At 37.7% G+C, this 17758-nt stretch overlaps 1 protein-coding gene across 3 annotated transcripts in view; it reads right to left on the minus strand.

Annotated features, from left to right (window-relative positions):
* KAT6A (lysine acetyltransferase 6A) overlaps positions 1-17758 on the minus strand; it is a 134290-nt gene that overhangs the window by 45200 nt on the left and 71332 nt on the right. For 2 of the 3 annotated variants that reach the window (XM_066237411.1, XM_066237412.1), the window contains 6 exons: positions 17461-17569; positions 11168-11283; positions 10127-10208; positions 7248-7383; positions 5593-5912; positions 2323-2441 (listed from right to left, as the gene is read on the minus strand). In XM_066237411.1, coding sequence (XP_066093508.1) covers positions 2323-2441; positions 5593-5912; positions 7248-7383; positions 10127-10208; positions 11168-11283; positions 17461-17569 — 882 coding nt within the window. The remainder of the gene's footprint in view (positions 1-2322; positions 2442-5592; positions 5913-7247; positions 7384-10126; positions 10209-11167; positions 11284-17460; positions 17570-17758) is intronic. The other variant, XM_066237413.1, reaches the window with a different exon arrangement.

Raw genomic sequence — 17758 nt, forward strand, 5'->3', positions numbered from 1 at the left:
TAGCAGTTATTTATTCCTCAAAGCTAAAGTTAATGCTTACCCTACTGGTAAGCCCCTTTTCTCTCCATTTACCTAAATCCTAATCATCCTTTGCGCCTGCTTCTTCTGAGAACATCTCAGATAACACCAACTCTTAACTTATTCTTAGTTACGCTGTGAACATGTGAAACAGTCTGTATCATTTAATACAGCAGCAAATTATATAATTTGGTATCTATGCCACTGCTGTTTATCTTCCCATGTACCTTTCCCTACTTGAAATCAGTACATGCCTTATAAGTTTGGTGCCTCCATAACATATTTTACAGAGTAATGCAGGATATGTTATTGTGATTAAAGGCAGGGGATTTGAAGTCACACAGGACTGAGTTCTAACTCCATCAGAAAAGTCACTCAACTAAAAGTCTGTTTCCTCATATGTAAAATGGGGATAATAATCTCTTTTTCAGAGGGTTAAGAGAGTTATTGTACCTAGCTTACTTCATTTCTAATAACTGTTCAATTCTTTATGGAAAAAAGAAAACTAGTTCAGTACCCTAGATACTTAAAATGCTGTTAACAATCAATACCTTCAAAACTGAAAAGCATTAAGTATGAAAATATAATGTGCTATTTGGTAATACTTCATGTAAAAAATTATCCTATGCATTTCAAGAAGGCTGTTATGCTCCAATGAGCTGAATACAAATGCTTCTGTCTGGTGATGGAGTTTTTAAAAAAACCATTTCCTCCAAGATCATAAGATCATTGTTGAAATAAAATTCCAGAACAGAAGCCTACGCTACTTACTATTTTATATGCTTCTATTTTTCTTTTCGAAGGAAGCTCTTTTTTATAGATGTGGTCTTTATATAGTTAATTGTGAAACATAGTAATACGCAAACTATATCCTTATTTCTCTTGAAACTAAAAAGAAATAATAATAATAGTGAATGATCTTTTTTGATAAAATTTTGCTAAGCATTTCAGTAACTTTTGAATTAGAAATATACTACACAAAATTTAATTACTCAAGATAATCCCTATGCACAAATATTAGACTTGCTTTTTTGAGTTTCCTACTAAATTGTAAATTCTATGTCTTAGTCATATAACCTCTATACTTCACATAGTTTCTAAAACAAAGTAGGCATTCAGTAAATGATGAATTGTTGTTTAAATGGTCCAATGTTAACTCCTTTATCATTTATCTCTTAATGGTTCAACCATATACCTAAGACTCTGTGACAAAATTTTCCTGCAAAATTTTTTAAACAAAGGTTGAAGTAGTTTTTACTAAGCCATATCTAGGCTCTCAAAAATGACTCTGTAAACTCTTTATAAACTCTTCATTATTCAAAAATCCTCTTATTAATCAACAATAACTCTCCCATTGACTTCAACCACTTGATTACATTAAGTCAGAGAACCTAGGAGTCATTCTTGATGACCTCTTCCTCCTTCAAATTACACAGAATCTATCACCAAATTCCACTGGTTCCACCTCTAAAGTATATATATTCTAAATCTCTCCACCTCATTCCCGTTTCCACTGCCACATCTCCAGTTTAAACTGCCAGTTTCTTTTACCTGGATCATTGAAAAAGCCTCAAAACTGGCTTCCCTGCCTCCACTCTTTTACCTAATTCTAATCCATTCTAACTATAGTAGCCAAGGAAAAACAAATTTTTTTTTTTCATTTTTCTGAAGCTGGAAACAGGGAGAGACAGTCAGACAGACTCCCGCATGCGCCCGACCGGGATCCACCCGGCACGCCCACCATGGGGCCACGCTCTGCCCACCAGGGGGCGATGCTCTGCCCCTCTGGGGCATCGCCATGTTGTGACCAGAGCCACTCTAGCGCCTGAGGCAGAGGCCACAGAGCCATCCCCAGTGCCCGGGTCATCTTTGCTCCAATGGAGCCTTGGCTGTGGGAGGGGAAGAGAGAGACAGAGAGGAAAGCGCAGCGGAGGGGTGGAGAAGCAAATGGGCGCTTCTCCTGTGGGCCCTGGCCGGGAATCGAACCCGGGTCCTCCGCACGCTAGGCCGACACTCTACCGCTGAGCCAACCGGCCAGGGAGGAAAAACAATTTTTAATGCAAATCTGATCCTGCTACCTCTTTGCTAAAAATCTTTCTGTGGTTTCCCACTCCAATTATAATACATAAATACCCAAGTCCTAACTTACAGAAGGAAAATAATTTTACAGAGAAGAAACATGGTAGAATATTCTCAGACTAGATGCATAAATTACTGTTACTGCTTTACGCACTATATAATTAATATTCTGTTTCTCATCCATAAACAAATTATTTGATTTCCAATCCAAATACCCAACTTCACCTGCAGTGCTTGTTCTTGGATATCACGAAATAACTCCATATCTTTCTCAGTCATGATTTCCTGGCTCCCCAAAAGCCGTTCTTCGCTTTCCTGTTTGCCATCCCAACCATCCTGATTGTCTGAACAAAAAGAAAGGGTTCAAATATTAATACTATCCTTAGTTTAATATATTATCTAGAAAAAAATTTCAGAAATCTTTATTTTGGTTTAAAGATTTCAATATTATCTATATTATTACTTTACAACAGAGAATAGCATTAAACTGACTCCCACAAAGATACGTCAATACAGAATATATACATATTATATCAGCCTTACAATAAAACCCTTGAATTGTCTTCTAAAAAATACTACACAACTAAATTTAAACTTCACTAAAACATTACATTTTAATTTATTATAATATATACAAAAGCAGAACAGGGAAAAGATCTAAGGAGTATAAGTATGGATATAACACTTTTAGTATAAGTTCAACATAACATTCAAATATTGTTTTTCATTTCTTCTTAGTATGGAAGAAGTTTATGTTATATAGTATAGTAAGACATAATTTTTATCACCTGGGAGGAAATCAGGGAAAATCTGCCCTTTTTCATTTTAATATTTTGTTTTGTTTTATTTATTGACTTTAGAGAGAGAAGAAGGGAGATGGAGAGGAAAGGGAGAGAGGGGAGGGTGGGGGAGGGAGGGAGAGAGAGAAACAGAGGGAGAGTAACAGAGGAGGGGGAGAGAGAGGGAGAAAGGGAGGGACAAGAGGAGGAAAAGAGAGAGAGAAAGAAAGGGAGGGAGGGAGGAAGGAAAAGGGAGGAAGGGGGAGAGAGAGAGAAAGAGAGGGAAGGGGGAGGACATCTGTTCCTATATGTGCCATATGTACTTTATACACATATAAGCTGTTATTCATTTACTGTAACAAAAAGGACAAGGACTCACTGTTTACAATATTCCCAAACTGGGGGAGGGGATGGAGATAGATATATATATAATTTAAAGATACTATGTGACTTTAATGCCCCCTAGTGCATGACACAGATAGATGCAGGCACACATCTAGTACAGCATTAAGCAGGGGTCCCCAAACTGCGGCCCCCTGAGGCCATTTATCCGGCCCCCACCGCACTTCCAGAAGGGGCACCTCTTTCATTGGTGGTCAGTGAGAGGAGCATAGTTCCCATTGAAATATTGGTCAGTTTGTTGATTTAAATTTACTTGTTCTTTATTTTAAATATTGTATTTGTTTCCGTTTTGTTTTTTTACTTTAAAATAAGATATGTGCAGTGTGCATAGGAATTTGTTCATAGTTTTTTTTATAGTCCGGCCCTCCAACGATCTGAGGGACAGTGAACTGGCCCCCTGTGTGTAAAAAGTTTGGGGACCTCTGGCATTAAGTATCCTTATTTATCAGATGGTGCAAGATTGTTCCTTAAACTCTAAAACTCATATTGACAGAGCCAATTAAAGCAAAAGCTCAGACCAACGCCTAAAGCTCAATATTGGCCCTCCACATACTTGATATATTTGCTCTAATAATTTCTATTTCTAAAACTTTCCAGCAAATTCTTCTAATAATCCATCTACAATGAAACGGTTAATTCAAAATGCCTCCTTTCATTAAGATCTGCTTTATGAGATTCTATTCATGTAAGTACAACCTGAATAGCTTATTAGATAAACATACTCAAACTGGACCTTATCTACAGTCTACATGGCTGATAAAGACATGAGAAGTACTTAAATGCTCAAAGAGTAATGATGAGGATTTTCACTTCTGCAATGGACCAATCAACCATTTATATAAGCAAGAATGAGGAAGCAGTGATTACAATCACCAATGAGCTATTCAGAGGAAGGAAATCAAAGTGCAGAAATTCTCATGGGGTGTGTGGTAAGAGATCTGAGTCTTAATCTTATTGTCAGCCTTACTTAGCTATTTTTTCTTTTAAAAAAATGTAATGTTTTACTTTGTAAAAGCAGTATTGTAAAAAGTGAAAGTATGCAAGTCCTGGACAGTTGGCTCAGTGGTAGAGCATGGCCTGGCGTGTGAAAATCCTGGGTTCGATTCCCAGCCAGGGCACACAGAAGAAGAGACCATCTGCTTCTTTACCCTTCCCCCTCTCCTTTCTCTCTAACTCTCTCTTCCCCTCCCGTAGCCAAGGCTCCACTGGACCAAAGTTGGCCTGGGCACTGAGGATAGCTCCATGGCCTCCACCTCAGGTGCTAGAATGGCTCCGGTTGCAATGAAGCAACGCCCCAGATAGGCAGAGCATCACCCCCTAGTGGGCATGCTGGGTGTATCCTGGTCAGGCACATGCAGGAGTCTGTCTCTCTGCCTCCTTGCTTCTCACTTCAGAAAAATACAAAAAAAAAAAAAAAGAGTAAAAGTATGCAAGGATTAATAAAAACAAGAATCCCCACGCATAGCCCCCTCAAAAGAAATTCTTTTATAGTATAGTATAGTATATGACACAAAAGAGGCTTGTGATCCAAAAAATTCCAATCTCATTCTTCTACTTCACTCAGAGCCTTTTCTACTTCCTTCACAGGGTTAGGTTCTCTAAACTCAAAGCACTCAAGAAATAAGGTTAGCTTAAGCTATAATTATCTGAATAGCTATTCAAAATTTTCTCCTCTGAATAGAATCGCCTGCTACACCACTAAGTATTCTCTACAGATATTTTCTACGTAAAGAAGTAGAGTGCTTAGCCTGATATATAAGCAAATGGTCTGAAGCTATGGTTCTCTCTCTCTTTTTAAAGTGTACTCCATGAAGTATTACAACTAGATTTGCCAAAATTTAAAGTAAAAAAAATCAGTGACCTTATATTTGCATATATTTTATTCCTTTCCTTATGCTTAAATCAACAGCATTTTATCTACCCTTACTCTTACCAATTTCCTTCCAGGAATAATTTAAGCATCATAATGCTCATCACATGATCTATTTTGTAATATATGAAATGTAAAGTTATCTTTGAATCAAGATTAAGATTATAACCCAAATTTCTATAAGCAGACCTTGGTGGTTCTACCACAAAAGCACCCTCTTTTGTCGAAGAACTCGTACTTGCCCATTCTGCAACTTCATGTCTATAGCCTCTAAATTCTTGCCATAGTTACCACCTTATTATTATTAAATATGTATCTTTAATACAGTCTTATATTGCATAATAAATTTGTAATAATAAAATATAACTTTATTCCAGATAACTAGTGTTACTTCAAATAATACACTTTTGGAATACTTTTGTTTTTAAGTCAATAAACTTTTACCTGTGGGCCAATCTGAAGTGCTTGATTTTCTGTTGCCCTTTTTCCTGATTCTATATTGCTCAGAGTAGTCTACCACTTCCCCTCGTGGTTTCCGCCCATCGGGGGAAGGGGTGAAGAATTTGGTAAGGCCATCAATGAGCCCTTTGGTTTTCTTGTTGAATTTTAAGGAGACATTGCTATCTCTGCAGAAGTCCAAGCCATCTATTCGCTCTAAATATCCTTCTTCTGAAGACGATGATGCTGATTGGCTGGAGAGAGTGATTTTACGTTTCCGACCCCTTCCAGGGCCAGTTCGAACTTTGCTGAAGGGACCTTTTGATCTAAAGAATCAAACAGGGAAAAGGGTAACTATTAAAAAGAAATCTGTATAAGGTTTCTATTTACTATATACTTAATAAATAACCTACACCTTTATTTAAAACCATTTGTATTGTTAAGAAAATTTCATAAACTAAATATTTTATGAACAAGAAGTAATATTATTTAAAAATCTATATCCGAGAAGCCTAGTTATTTTATTTTGAAATGAATCCTAGGCCAGGAGTCAGAAGGCATGTTTTGAGTCGTAATTCTGCCACTTACTAGCTGTACATCTTGGACAAATCACATTCTCTCTAACCATCAGTCTTCATCTGTAAAATGAGAGTTGGACCAGAGAACAAATAAGATCCTTGCAGGTATAAAGTCCTATGATCTCTGCACCAACTCAGACTTGTACTTTTACCTTTAAACACAAGGAGGGTTACTCTCTGAAAGTGAGGAATCAAAAAATCACTTTATAGGTAGAAAAAGCTTGATTTAAGATTTTAAATATAAACTATAATGCTGTTTCTATATATTTTCACCTGCTGTTGCCCATTCACTTAAGGTATATCACCTTCAAGATAGCCTTAAATGTAGAAAAGGTGTGTAAAAAATTTAAGAATAAAGAGATTTACAGGCCTAAATGTATTTTCCATATCATCAAGATTGAATTACCTTAGATACTCAAGAACAAAACAAACAAACAAAAAACACAAAATTAACTACGGTATCTTGCCCCACTTCCTCCAGACATAGCCCAGTTTTCTACTCCCTAAGGAATAATTTTATCCTGATTTCTGCTACATCAAATACTTATATTATTTTACCTCAGGACATAAAAATGACATTTAGCTATGACCTCAATAGTAGAAGCTATCCAGTAATTTGTACATCTAATAGAAATAAACTACTGAGACTAATATCAGGAGAGAGATCTGTGAAATGCTACAGTAACATAACTTTCCTTCTTTTTTTTTTTTCCTTCTTGTTTTTTTATGTAAGGCAATAGTTAAGAGCCAAATATTGGTGCCAGACTACTTGACTTTTAATCTCAGCTCAACATTTACTATAAAAACTTGTGCAAATTAATCTCTCTATGCTGTAGTTCCCACCTTTGAAAAATAAGAGCAACAACAGTCCCTACTTCATTGGGTTGTTGGGAGAAATAAACAATTTAACACATGTAAAGTACTTAGAAAGTGCCTTGGCTCAATAAATGTTAGCCATTATTAGTACATAGAAGTGCCAGTTATAACTAGTGAAATTTTTTTAATAAAGCAAACAAGGGAATCCTACACTATTAAGAAGGCTCTATCCTTTTCTCCCCTCACCTTGCCACAAGTACAACTTACACCGTGTTTTGTTTCTTTAACCTGTTTTTTGGACGTCCTATTGGATTAGCATAGCGCCGTTTTATCTGTGCTGCCTTCTTCTGGAGAAGTTTTCGTCCTTTTTTCCTAGGTCGACATATTTGACATATCCACATGCCTATAAAGAAAGGACATTCCACATAAAAACACAATGGATATAAATACACTGAAAAAGTTCAGATACTCCAAGGAGTTTCTTAACCTCTTTCAGGTCAAGCAAGGACTCTCATTTGAAAATCTGAAAAAAGACCCCCAGAAAAACAAAAACATAAAATTCGACAAACAAGTGGAAGAGATTCACAAATATCTGAAGTCCACTGATCCTCAGTTAAAAACGTCTGCTGTTTACCTAGCACCCAGAAACCAGTTTCTAATTACCTCGCTACAAGAAAGGAGGACAGGATTCCACAGAATAATGGCTGATTCTAGGACTGGAACAGGAAAAATAAAGATGACGTAGAACATCTTGTGATGCTAGAAAATCAAGAAGTGCTCAGAGATGATGAAGGCCTATATCAAAAGAACAAAGGAGCCAACTTGAAGAAGCTCCCAACAGTCAAATCTGGGTCAAACTGAACTAAGAAATAATCACAGCAATGAGCTATAACCCATAGAATAAATATGGTGAGGTGGTAATGATATAAACTAATTAAACAAATAAGTGGGAGAAAGGAATAGCTCTTCTCTACAGAAGAATTCCAATTAATAAATCTAGAAGGAGTAATAAAAATTTAAAAATCATCATTATCATATACCATAGTAAAAATTGTTCCAAGCAAGAATCACTGATGGGGCCTTGGCCAGTTGGCTCAGTGGTAGAGCGTCGGCCTGGCATGCAGGAGTCCCAGGTTCGATTCCCGGCCAGGGCACACAGGAGAAGCGCCCATCTGCTTCTCCACCCCTCCCCCTCTCCTTCCTCTCTGTCTCTCTCTTCCCCTCCCGCAGCCGAGGCTCCATTGGAGCAAAGATGGCCCGGTTGCTGGGGATGGCTCCTTGGCCTCTGCCCCAGACACTAGAGTGGCTCTGGTCGCAACAGATGCCCGGATGGGCAGAGCATCGCCCCCTGGTGGGCAGAGCGTCGCCCCGGTGGGCGTGCCGGGTGGATCCCAGTCGGGCGCATACGGGAGTCTGTCTGACTATCTCTCCCCATTTCTAGCTTCAGAAAAATACAAAAAAAAAAAAAAAGAATCACTGATGGATGCTAAAGTTGTAGGTAAAATAGAAAAAGGATAACTTTAAGGTATCTATCAGGTTTCTCCACTGTGATCAAGTGATCAAAATGAATATACTGGTACAATGCACCTCTGTTATGATGCACTGACAAGGGCACATCATCTCTTCTGTGGTACTTTTGTCAAACTTCATAACTTCAATCTATTCTTGATTAAAACAAGAGAGAAATCCAAATTGAAGGACTTTCTACAAAATAACTAACCAGTACATACTTTTCAAAAATGTTGAGTCGGGAAAGAAAGTCTGCTGAATTAACACAGACTGGAAGAAACTGAGGAAACATAACAACCAAATGTAATATGAGTCCTGAATTAGATTCTGAACCATAAATTCAAATAAGGTCTGCAGCTTACTTAGTTGTATCACATCAATGTTAGTTTCCTGATTTCAGTAATTGTATTATGGTTTTCTACGATGTTAACATTAGAGGAAGATAGCTAAAGGATACAATGAGAACTTTTAACTAATTTTACCACTTTTCTGTTAAGTCTGAAATTATTTCAAAATAAAATATTTCCTACTTTAAGCTGCTATTTCTTTTGTAGGCATTAAATACAATGATATGAAGTACTAAGAAAAATCTTTCTTATCTTGAAGGATTCTCAGAAGGCCTTTTGCCCAGATTTTAAGTAACTAGAAAAGGCAGAAAAAAGGGCATTTATTCTTCCAATATATATAAATTTAAGACTTTTCAAAAGGTAATAATCAACAGAGTGGCATAAGAGGGACTCAAGTAAGATCCTAAAGTGGAATAACTTGGTTGTACCTAAGGTTGAGTATACCTTTCTATCAACAGGAAAAATTTTCCAAACAGACATTATCAAAAATCCTGCAAGGTTTTTACTCAAGAAATCTATAAATCACAAAATCAGAGTTGAAAATGAAATCTGTGATAAGACAAAGAAGGGGAAACTAGTTGGATTTTTAAAAAGAAACTACAGGGGTGAACACAGAATACGGTGTACAGAAATGTGTTGTACAATTAGGTACCCGAAACTGAATAATTATGTTAATAGTGTCACCCTAATAAATTCTATTTAAAAAGTAAAAGAAACTATAAGCATACAATAAGATAGATATAAGTCCGACAGGCAATTATCCCAACTGAAGTTAAAGAACAGAATAATATTAATTTGTACTCATGATTTAGTCACTTATTTGTCTGCAAATTATTTTCTAAAATAAAATTTTTAAGTTTTGAATAAACCAGAGACTCTAATAGAGCTAGGTCCCTCAAAAGTGATAAGCAGTGATATAATCAACATGACTTAATACAATTTCACTTCTTCCTTTAAAGATAGAAATATTTTAAAATATTGCATAAAGTAAATTATTTTTTCCCCTAGCTACAGGACTGGCAAATATTTATAAATGAACCACTTCAGCCTTCCTGGATGCTTAAATATTGAAAACTGAGGAAAATAATAATAAATCCATATTGCATAAGAATGTCAGAATGCCTAAAAAGAAAGACTGTCCTTACCAGTTAAGTGACAGCTTTCTTCCTACTTATACAATTCCAAATAAAGAGATGCAAAAAACTCTTTCATTTTAACAAAATAAACAAAAAGTACTTTCACTAAACTACCCTTTATATTGCCAGTTTGATTTCAGAAAGTATTTCTCACCTTTTGGCATCCGGGTGAGTGGTGGATCACAACACTCCATGTGAAAACCTCGGTCACAGGAATCACAAAAGAGCATGTTATCCTAAAAAAGAGAAAGGACAGTTCACTTATCCTTACAAAACAGAAACATATCAGGATCATGACTTCATAAAACTTCGGAAGCTTCAACAATCTCAGAAAGGAGATGAGTTATTATAATAGTAAAAGTTTCCTTAATTTGTATTAACTGAGTAAATGGAAAGTCTGAATTAACAAAAACAGTTTTGAGTTTTCCTTCATCTGATCTTTAATAAGAACCAGTTGCATTACTTTCAAGTTTACCCAGTGATCAGATATAAACTAACTTTAGTCTGTTTTAATAATTCAAAAAAGGACAATTTGTATTTAACATACTAACTGTTGCTAAATAAATGCCTTCACATTAATCAAACAATTTATTTTTTTTAATAGCCTGATCTCTCTAAATTTATAATTAGGATGCTTTAGAAACTATTGTACATAGAGCCTGGCCAGGCAGCGGCACAGTGGACAGAGTGTTGGCCTGGGATGCTGAGGATCCAGGTTCAAAACCCCAAGGTCACCGCCTTAAGCACAAGCTCTGGAGGATCATAGACATAACCCCATAGTCACTGGCTTGAAGCCCAAGGTCGCTGGCTTGAGTCCAAGGTCACTGGCTTGAGCAAGGAGTCACTGGCTCAGCTAGAGCCCCTGGTCAAGGAACATTTGAGAAAGCAATCAATGAACAACTAAGATGCCACAACCAAGAATTGATTCTTCTCCTCTCTCTCTCTTCCTGTGTGCCTGTCCCTGTCTGTCTCCCTCTCTCACAAAAAAAGAAAAAAGAAAAAAGAAACTACACAGAAATAATCCATGTCTCAATGAGTAAGTATATGAAACTAATAATATGTAATTTAAAAAGGCTACTGTTCTAAATTCTGCAAGACCAAGTGACTAAAAAATACCCAACCATACTCAGGGGAAATGCCAGTTGCATATTTCATTTCTAAATTAAATATTCACAGTGAAGGTGGAGATACTCACTGCATTTTTGCCTTGATCTCGACAGGAGCTGCAGGTTTTACACTCGATGCACTGCCACCGTAAGGCCTTCACTCTAACCGTTAGTTCAGGGGAAAACTTTAAACAGGATGGATGACCTAATAAGGCAGGAAAATTCACAAGGGAAACAATCAATCATTTTGTAATTGTATTAAAGGAATAATGCAAAAAATTCAATGTCTTAAGTCAAAACATATCAAAGAAAACAGAATGCTCCTGGAAGCTAGCCATACACATCTCATTAGGACTTATATTGCAATTCAGTTTTATTAATGCTAAATAGAATTTAATATACAATGCATGAATTTGATTATAAAAAACCTAACTCCTAATTTTAATTAAGCCTGAATTAAAGCATTATGTGTGTACACATGATAGTATGTATACAAGTATATAATACAGTCAGGTCATTTCTGAAAAAATATGCAAAAATATTCAATTATATATTTACAATTATAATATACTTTACAATTATAACATACTTAAAATATGGAGCTATCAACATTTCGAAGAAGAATTTTACACTTCATTTTATACTCTTCTGTGCTCTCAATTTTTTTATAGTAACATGTTAATTTTATAACTAAAAAATATATACTGCCTGATCAGGCAGTGGTGCAGTGGCTAGAGCATTGAACTGGGATGCAGAGGGCCCAGGTTCAAAACCCTGAGGTCGCCAGCTTGAGTGCGGGCTCACCAGCTTGAGCATGGGATCATAGACATGACCCCACGGTCGCTGGCTTCAGCAAGGGGTCACTTGCTCTGTTGTAGCCCCCTGGTCAAGGCACATATGAAAAAGCAATCAATGAACTAAGGAGCACAATGAAGAATTGATGCTTTTCATCTCTTTCCCTTCCTGTCTGTCCCTAACCGTCCCTCTCTCTCTGTCTCTGTCACAAAAAATATATATACATATATATATATATTTAAATTAATCCCATAATTTTTTTTATTTTTTATTTTTGGTATTTTTTCTGAAGTTGGAAACAGGGAGGCAGTCAGACAGACTCCCGCATGTGCATACCAGGATCCACCCGGCATGCCCACCAGGGGGCAATGTTCTGCCCATCTGGGGCGTTGTTCTGTTGCAACCAGAGGCATTCTAGAGCCTGAGGCAAAGGCCATAGAGCCATCCTCAGCACCCAGGCCAACTTTGCTCCAATGGAACCTTGGCTGCGGGAGGGGAAGAGAGAGACAGAGAGGAAGGAGAGGAGGAGGGGTGGAGAAGCAGATGGGACTTGAACCCGGGACTCCTGCACGCTAGGCTGATGCTCTACCACTGAGCCATCCGGCCAGGGCTCAAATTAATCCCATAATTTAAAGTGAGTTATTCGCTCATGATTTAAGTAAGTAAGGCACTGAAGCTACAACTACAACATAAGGAATATTTTTACTGTGATCAGAGTTAATAACAGAAAAACATGGTTCCTCTTCCAAGAGTTATTACAAGTTTCTCAAAAACTCAGAGCAGCCAATTTGCCCTCAACTTGGAAAAGATTCGTCCCTTCCCTCTAAAATTTGCTGCTGCTGCTGCTGATGGCAACGACTTTTGCTAAAAGGACTGGTTAGATTATTTTCTCCTCTTTTCTATTACTAAATAATAGTCTCTTTTATGAGGTAGGAAGAAGTTTATCATCAAAATATCACTAACATTAAAGGAAAATGGGAGAGGTATAAAAATCCCAATCATAATCTCATCATTCTAGAATAGCCATTTTTATTTTTCTATTTTCCTTTTTAAACTAGCTAAAAGCAGTTTTAATTATGTTATATATAATCTGTTTTATTTTTCTTCATTATTTTATTCAAGTAAAGTTTATATTTATATTCCTTAAACTGATTATATTCCACTGAGTTGATACAGGATAACCTACTGACCATTTCCTTACTCTTAAATACTTAAGACTATCATCCATAATAGAACACTAAAATAAATTATTTCACATTTGTAGATTTTTTCCTTCTTTTAAATTAATACCTTACAATAAATTCCTGAAAGTGGGGTTGCTGAGCAAAATAAACATTTTTTATAGCTTATTGCTTGAAAGGGAGAAATGCACCACCAAATCATGCTCCAAACCCTGTGATATATCCAGTACCGCTAGAAAGTACAAATGTTTTACCACAATTTCATCAGCTATAGGTTTAGGCTCTCTTATCTTTCAAGTTTTATTATTTTAACAGCTATGAACTGACACTTCACTGCTGCTTTGGTGTTCATTTCTATTATTTAGATACAACATATTTTTATATGCTCAACTTTTAACATTCTCTCATATAAACTGCCTGTCAGGCTCTGCTCCTTGGACTTTATGCTTAGAAATGTAACCACGTTCTTTATAGCTTTTCAGCCTTTGCCATATTTAATGCAACTACTCTCCAAAAACAATTCTTTTCTTTCTTTTTTTTTTTTCCCTAACACATGAGAGGAGGGGAGATAGTGAGACAGATTCCTACATATACCCAGACTGGGATCCACCCGGCAGTCTTGTTTAGGTCTGATGCTTGAATCAACTGAGCTATTTTTAGCACCTAAGGCTGACTTGCTAGGACCAACAGAGTTATCCTTAGTGCCTGGCTAACACTTGAACCAACTGAGCCACTGGCTGCAAGAGGGGAAGGGGGAGAGAAGGAGAGAGAGAAGAGGAGAAAAGCAGATGGTTGCTTCTCTTGTGTGCCCTGACTGGGAATCAAACCCAGACATCCATATGCAGGTCTAATGCTCTATCTATTAAGCAAATCAGCCACGGCTTTTTTTTTTTTTTTTTTTTTAACTCAAATGGTTTGGTTCTCAATTTAGAAAATATCAAATTCCATATATTGACTATGCCCATATTCCTTGAATAGTGTGATAGCCAGGCTCTAATCTCTCTTCAGTCATTCTTGCCTCCTAGCAATGATGTTAATTCATATCCTTTTCTAGTTCATTCCCACAATGAATATGGCTGACGTGTGTAACCAATAAGATACTGCTGAAAATGACAGTGTGAGTTCTAAAGCTAGATTATAAACAATATGGCAGATTCCAACTTGCTCTCTCTCTTAGATACCTGCATGGGAGAATCTAGCTGCCATGTTGTGGATGTACATGCAGCCCTCAATTTGACAGCCAGTTAAGTGATTCATCATGGAAACCTTCAGATCACTGAGGCATCAGTTGAAATCTTAATTGCTCATGAAAGATTCCAAGTTAAAACTACAGGAAAACTATGGTAATCCCTAATTCCTGACCCACAGAAACATGAAAGTGAGAAAAAAAAAGTTTGCTATTGCCTTTAGTTTCTAAATGTTGGAGTAATTTTCTTCTATATAGCAATAGATAACTAAGTTATTTATTCTACTAGTTCTTTAAAAGTTCCCTCTACAATTAAGTTTTCAAATGGCATTCTTCCCTATCTTACAGAAACTTAGAGACTAACTCAAATATAATGCTTCTTAGAAGGCAAGGCTATAATACAACCCTACCCCTGGCTCTATTCATTCTCATCTCACCTACAGCAGATTCATTTTTCTCTATTTCATATACTTGGTTTTCATAAGATTTCTCAAGGGTTCCTTTATTAAAATAGTTTGGCAATCACTGCATTATATGGCATGTCATTATATTTTTAACCTTATCTTTTATGGTTCATATTTAACTGTTAAATCCACCCAGAGTGCATTCTAGTTTGTGACAATATGTTGAATATGGTCACCAACTATCCAAGATCTCTTCCCATGTTCTTCTAATGCCTTCTATCCATAAAAACTGAAAATTTATGAACTATATTCCTAGACTCCTTTGTGACTGTGCTTTAGATATAAGCAAAGTTCCACCAACTTAATGTGTATTAGTGATTAATGAATGGCAGAAATGAAGCAAAGACCATCTTCCTTCTCATACTGGCTGTTTTTTAATAGTAAGCAAAGCCATGAAAACACTAGTATCTACTCTTCGCCTTCATGCTACACAAAGGCAGTTGTGATGATGGCCAAATTCAGCATTTCTGTATCCAATTACAGAACTCAGTAGCTCCGCAATAGCCTCCCACTTCCACCTCTTTCAACCAGAGACAGATACAGTAATTCCCTTGCTAGGTCAGTTCACCAGTGTCCCAGGAATCAGTCCTTAAAGCCCAGTCTAGAGCTTGCCTCTTCAGTCCTTCCAACAACCTTTTTTTTTTTTTAGTTTTTTCTCTAAATTAGAAGTGGAGAGGCAGTTAAGACTCCCCTCATGTGCCCAACTGGGATCCACCTGGCGTGCCCACCAGGGGGTGACGCTCTGCCCATCTGGGGTGTGCCCTGCTGCAGCAGAAGCCATTCTAGCGCCTGAGGCAGAGGCCATAGAGCCGTCCTCAGTGCCAGGGCTAACTTTGCTCCAATGGAGCCTTGGCTGCCGGAGGAGAAGAGAGAGATAAAGAGGAAGGAGAGGGGGAAGGGGGAAGGGTGGAGAAGCAGATGGGCGCTTCCCCTGTGTGCCCTGACCCAGAATCGAACCTAGGACTTCTACATGCCAGCCTGACGCTCTACCACTGAGCAAACCAGCCAGGGCCCCTTCCAACAATTTCACAAATATTTTATTGTACCATTAAATTCCTCATAAAGTATCTAGTGTGTGTGAATGAAAAAGAAGCCACATGCTGAACCTGACAAGTAAAGTAAAAGCTTAAGTAAAGCCTGCATTGTGGCCTGCAAACTGAGACCTAAAGTAACTATACATGATGCTCTGAAATTAAAATTTTCTAAGTAAAAGCAGTTCATGGTGAGTAGTCATGTCCCAGGGAAGTATTTTTTTCTAACAAAGGTCAATGCTTACCTTAATCTAGCCTGTCGTCTTTTGATTCTATAATACTGTACCTGATAACACACAGGTAATCTTCTTTTCCTGCTGCCCCCTTTCAGGGCATGTGTCCCACCAAGGCAGGAACCCACAAATCCCCTCATTGTTATTGTTACCATGTTAATTAACTATGAACTATCTTTTGTAAAAGAGGTCTCAGTACTTATTATCCAATCCCAAAGATTTCTCCCGATTTGCTTTCTCCTACCTCCCTAATCTATCACCAATCCAATCAATTTCATGCTACATAAAATAAGTGACAAAACTTCCATTTTCAGAAGTACTTTCTCAATCTGTTGAGACTTTGCTTCCCAGTAATTGTTGAGAGTTTGGCTCAAATAAACTCAAAAAAATTCTTACAGGTTTGGAAATTTCTTACGTTAACATGGGTTTTCTGACTTCTGAAAAAACATATATAAGACACTGAAAATTAAACCAATGATCAAAGATAATACTGATTTACTAAGACGTTCCTACAAAGACTTGTAAGTTCTTAAGATGAAGACCAAGACTATCTCTGGAATTGATAAACTAAGAGACTCTGAAAAATCTTTTTTAGAGCCCAGAATTTCATACAGCTTACTAAAATAGTGTTAAGACTGTATTTCCCAATATGATTTATAATTTTCTATCAAGAAAAACATGTTATTATCCTGGTTCTATTCATAAAGCCTGAGACATAAATCAAGAAAGATTAGTGATTATTTAAAAAAAAAACAAACAGCCTGATCAGGTGGTGGTGTAGTGGATAAAATGTTGGCCTGGGACGGTGAGGAATCAGGTTCAGAACCCTGAGGTCACCTGCTTGAGCGCTGGCTCACCCAGCTTAAGCGCAGGGTCATAGACATGACCCCATTGTCACTGGCTTGAACCCAAAGGTCAATGGCTTGAGGAAGGGGTCACTGGCTCAGCTGAAGCCCCTCAGTCAAGGCACATATGAGAAAGCAATCAATGAACAATTAAGGTGCTATAACTATGAATTGATGCTTCTCATCTCTCTCCCTTCCTGTCTGTCTGTCCCTCTTACCTGATAGCATGTGTTAAAAAAAAACAGACAGGGCCCTGGCCGGTTGGCTCAGCGGTAGAGCGTCGGCCTGGCGTGCAGGAGTCCCGGGTTCGATTCCCGGCCAGGGCACACAGGAGAAGCGCCCATCTGCTTCTCCACCCCTCCTCCTCTACTTCCTCTCTGTCTCTCTCTCTTCCCCTCCCGCAGCCGAGGCTCCATTGGAGCAAAGTTGGCCCGGGCACTGAGGATGGCTCTGTGGCCTCTGCCTCAGGCACTAGAATGGCTCTGGATGCAACAGAGCGACGCCCCAGAGGGGCAGAGCATCGCCCCCTGGTGGGCATGCCAGGTGGATCCCGGTCGGGCGCATGCGGGAGTCTGTCTGACTGCCTCCCCGTTTCCAGCTTCAGAAAAATTAGAAAAAAAAAAAAAAAAAAGACAGGATCCACATACCACTGTTGCCACAGTCCGCACAGGAGATGAGTTCCTCTGGCTTCTTTTCTCGGTTTTGTTCTTTTGTACCAAGACAGAAACTACAGATGGGAATTGGTTCAGCAATTGGCTGTAACGAAAAACACAATCAATCAGGCAAGTGTACTTTTTCTTAGTATTAATCTAAAGACATTTTATAGTTTTAAATTCCTAAGAGTTACATGTATTTTTAGGACAAATTCATCACTCTCCTAAATTCCCAAATAAGTAGTTGAGTTTTTACAAACTGGTCCTTGTAGTGCCAACCTAGGCCCCAAAA

Source organism: Saccopteryx bilineata, chromosome 6, assembly GCF_036850765.1.
Source record: "Saccopteryx bilineata isolate mSacBil1 chromosome 6, mSacBil1_pri_phased_curated, whole genome shotgun sequence".
Classification (NCBI taxonomy): domain Eukaryota; kingdom Metazoa; phylum Chordata; class Mammalia; order Chiroptera; family Emballonuridae; genus Saccopteryx; species Saccopteryx bilineata.